We start from the raw sequence: 1,365 nt of genomic DNA, 5'->3' as shown, positions 1-1,365 counted from the left end.
AGGAGGCGTGTCCTCTGAGCATGTCAGTCTCAGTGAAGGAAGTGTCTTTCCATTTTAGTACTAGTGCAGTTCCTCATTTTTATCTCTTCCTGTGATTTTGATGAATAAGAAACGATTCAGTCAGGGGGTGTGGCCTAAAGTAACATTTCTGGTCAGTCTGTTTCACTGATGAATGTGTTTACGTTCAGCGTGTCTGTGTTTTGCGCCTCAGCATGACCCATGTTCTTGGAAAACATGGATAAATGTATTTATTTTGAGTGAAATGGAATTAACATTTTAGTTTTATTTATTTACGTTGTTCCAAAACACATCCGGCTTTTAACCTTGTAGCCTTTAAACCACTTCACCATGTGAACCACTTCACCATCAATATGATCTTGTTGCGAGAGTGTTATGTGTGTCATAAGCCACAGTACAGTTTACTGTAAACAAATACAAAATTAATACCAATTATCTTCATTCATTATTTAAGAAAAGTGAAAAGCGTTGATTTGAATTGTAAATGTATACCTGTTGTGAATTGTTTTTATGTTGCTTAAATAAATGAAATCTGATAAGGATGTTAAGAAACTATATTTCCCACAAGTCCACACTTCTCCACTCTGATTGGCTGGGGGTTTTGACCTCTGGCAGATAAAAGCAGGCTGCAGTGTCTCAGAGCAGAAATCACCGATGGACACATCTCTTCTCAGGACGATGAAGCGCCTATGTGGTGTAACTCTGATCTTAACTCTGTCTCTGTCGTACTACATTTACATGCCTTTACCTGCAACTGTCTCCGAGCCCTGGAAGCTCATGCTGGTGGGGGCGACATTTCGCACCGCCACTCACCTGGTAAGAAAAACAATTAACTAATGAACTAATTCACTGATTAACATAAAGAGTGAAAGGAAGCAACTGTATAATGAAGATAGGATGAGTCCTTAATTAATTTAATAAGAAGACAGAGAAAGTTGAGGTTAACTAATCATGTCATTTGAAAGGTGTGTACAGGTAACAGATGAGGTTGCTAAGTGACAGGTGACTCCAGGACAGGTGTGTGTGTGTGGGTTGGGGGATAGAAGTTGGAAGACACGGAAAAGTATAAATGATAAAATTAGTAAACGAGGGAAAAGATGCACGAAAGATTGAGGACAGGTGGGACAAACATTGGAGACATACAGTCACTGTACAGTAATACACGGTAAAATGACTGTATTCACACTTTGCAGTAGGAGCAGCCGTTATACAATATCCTACCTGTTGGTTTCCTGAAAAATCTGGATAATGGATGCCACTGTGTCCTGCCTGAGATTTGGTTCTACTCGTTCACCAGCCTCACTGTATGATAGCCCGTGGCTTATGACATGGTCTATTATAGTAGCT

The 1,365-nt window shown here is 39.9% G+C and overlaps 1 protein-coding gene across 1 annotated transcript in view; it reads left to right on the top strand.

Annotated features, from left to right (window-relative positions):
• Positions 1–647: 647 nt before the first annotated feature.
• nceh1a (neutral cholesterol ester hydrolase 1a) overlaps positions 648–1,365 on the top strand; it is a 5,620-nt gene continuing 4,902 nt past the window's right edge. The window contains exon 1 of the mRNA XM_017491163.3: positions 648–834. Coding sequence (XP_017346652.1) covers positions 673–834 — 162 coding nt within the window. The 5' untranslated portion in view covers positions 648–672. The remainder of the gene's footprint in view (positions 835–1,365) is intronic.

Source organism: Ictalurus punctatus, chromosome 17 (assembly GCF_001660625.3).
Source record: "Ictalurus punctatus breed USDA103 chromosome 17, Coco_2.0, whole genome shotgun sequence".
Classification (NCBI taxonomy): Eukaryota; Metazoa; Chordata; class Actinopteri; order Siluriformes; family Ictaluridae; genus Ictalurus; species Ictalurus punctatus.
Note: the sequence above shows the minus strand (reverse complement) of the source record. Positions and strands in the feature narration are given on the sequence as shown.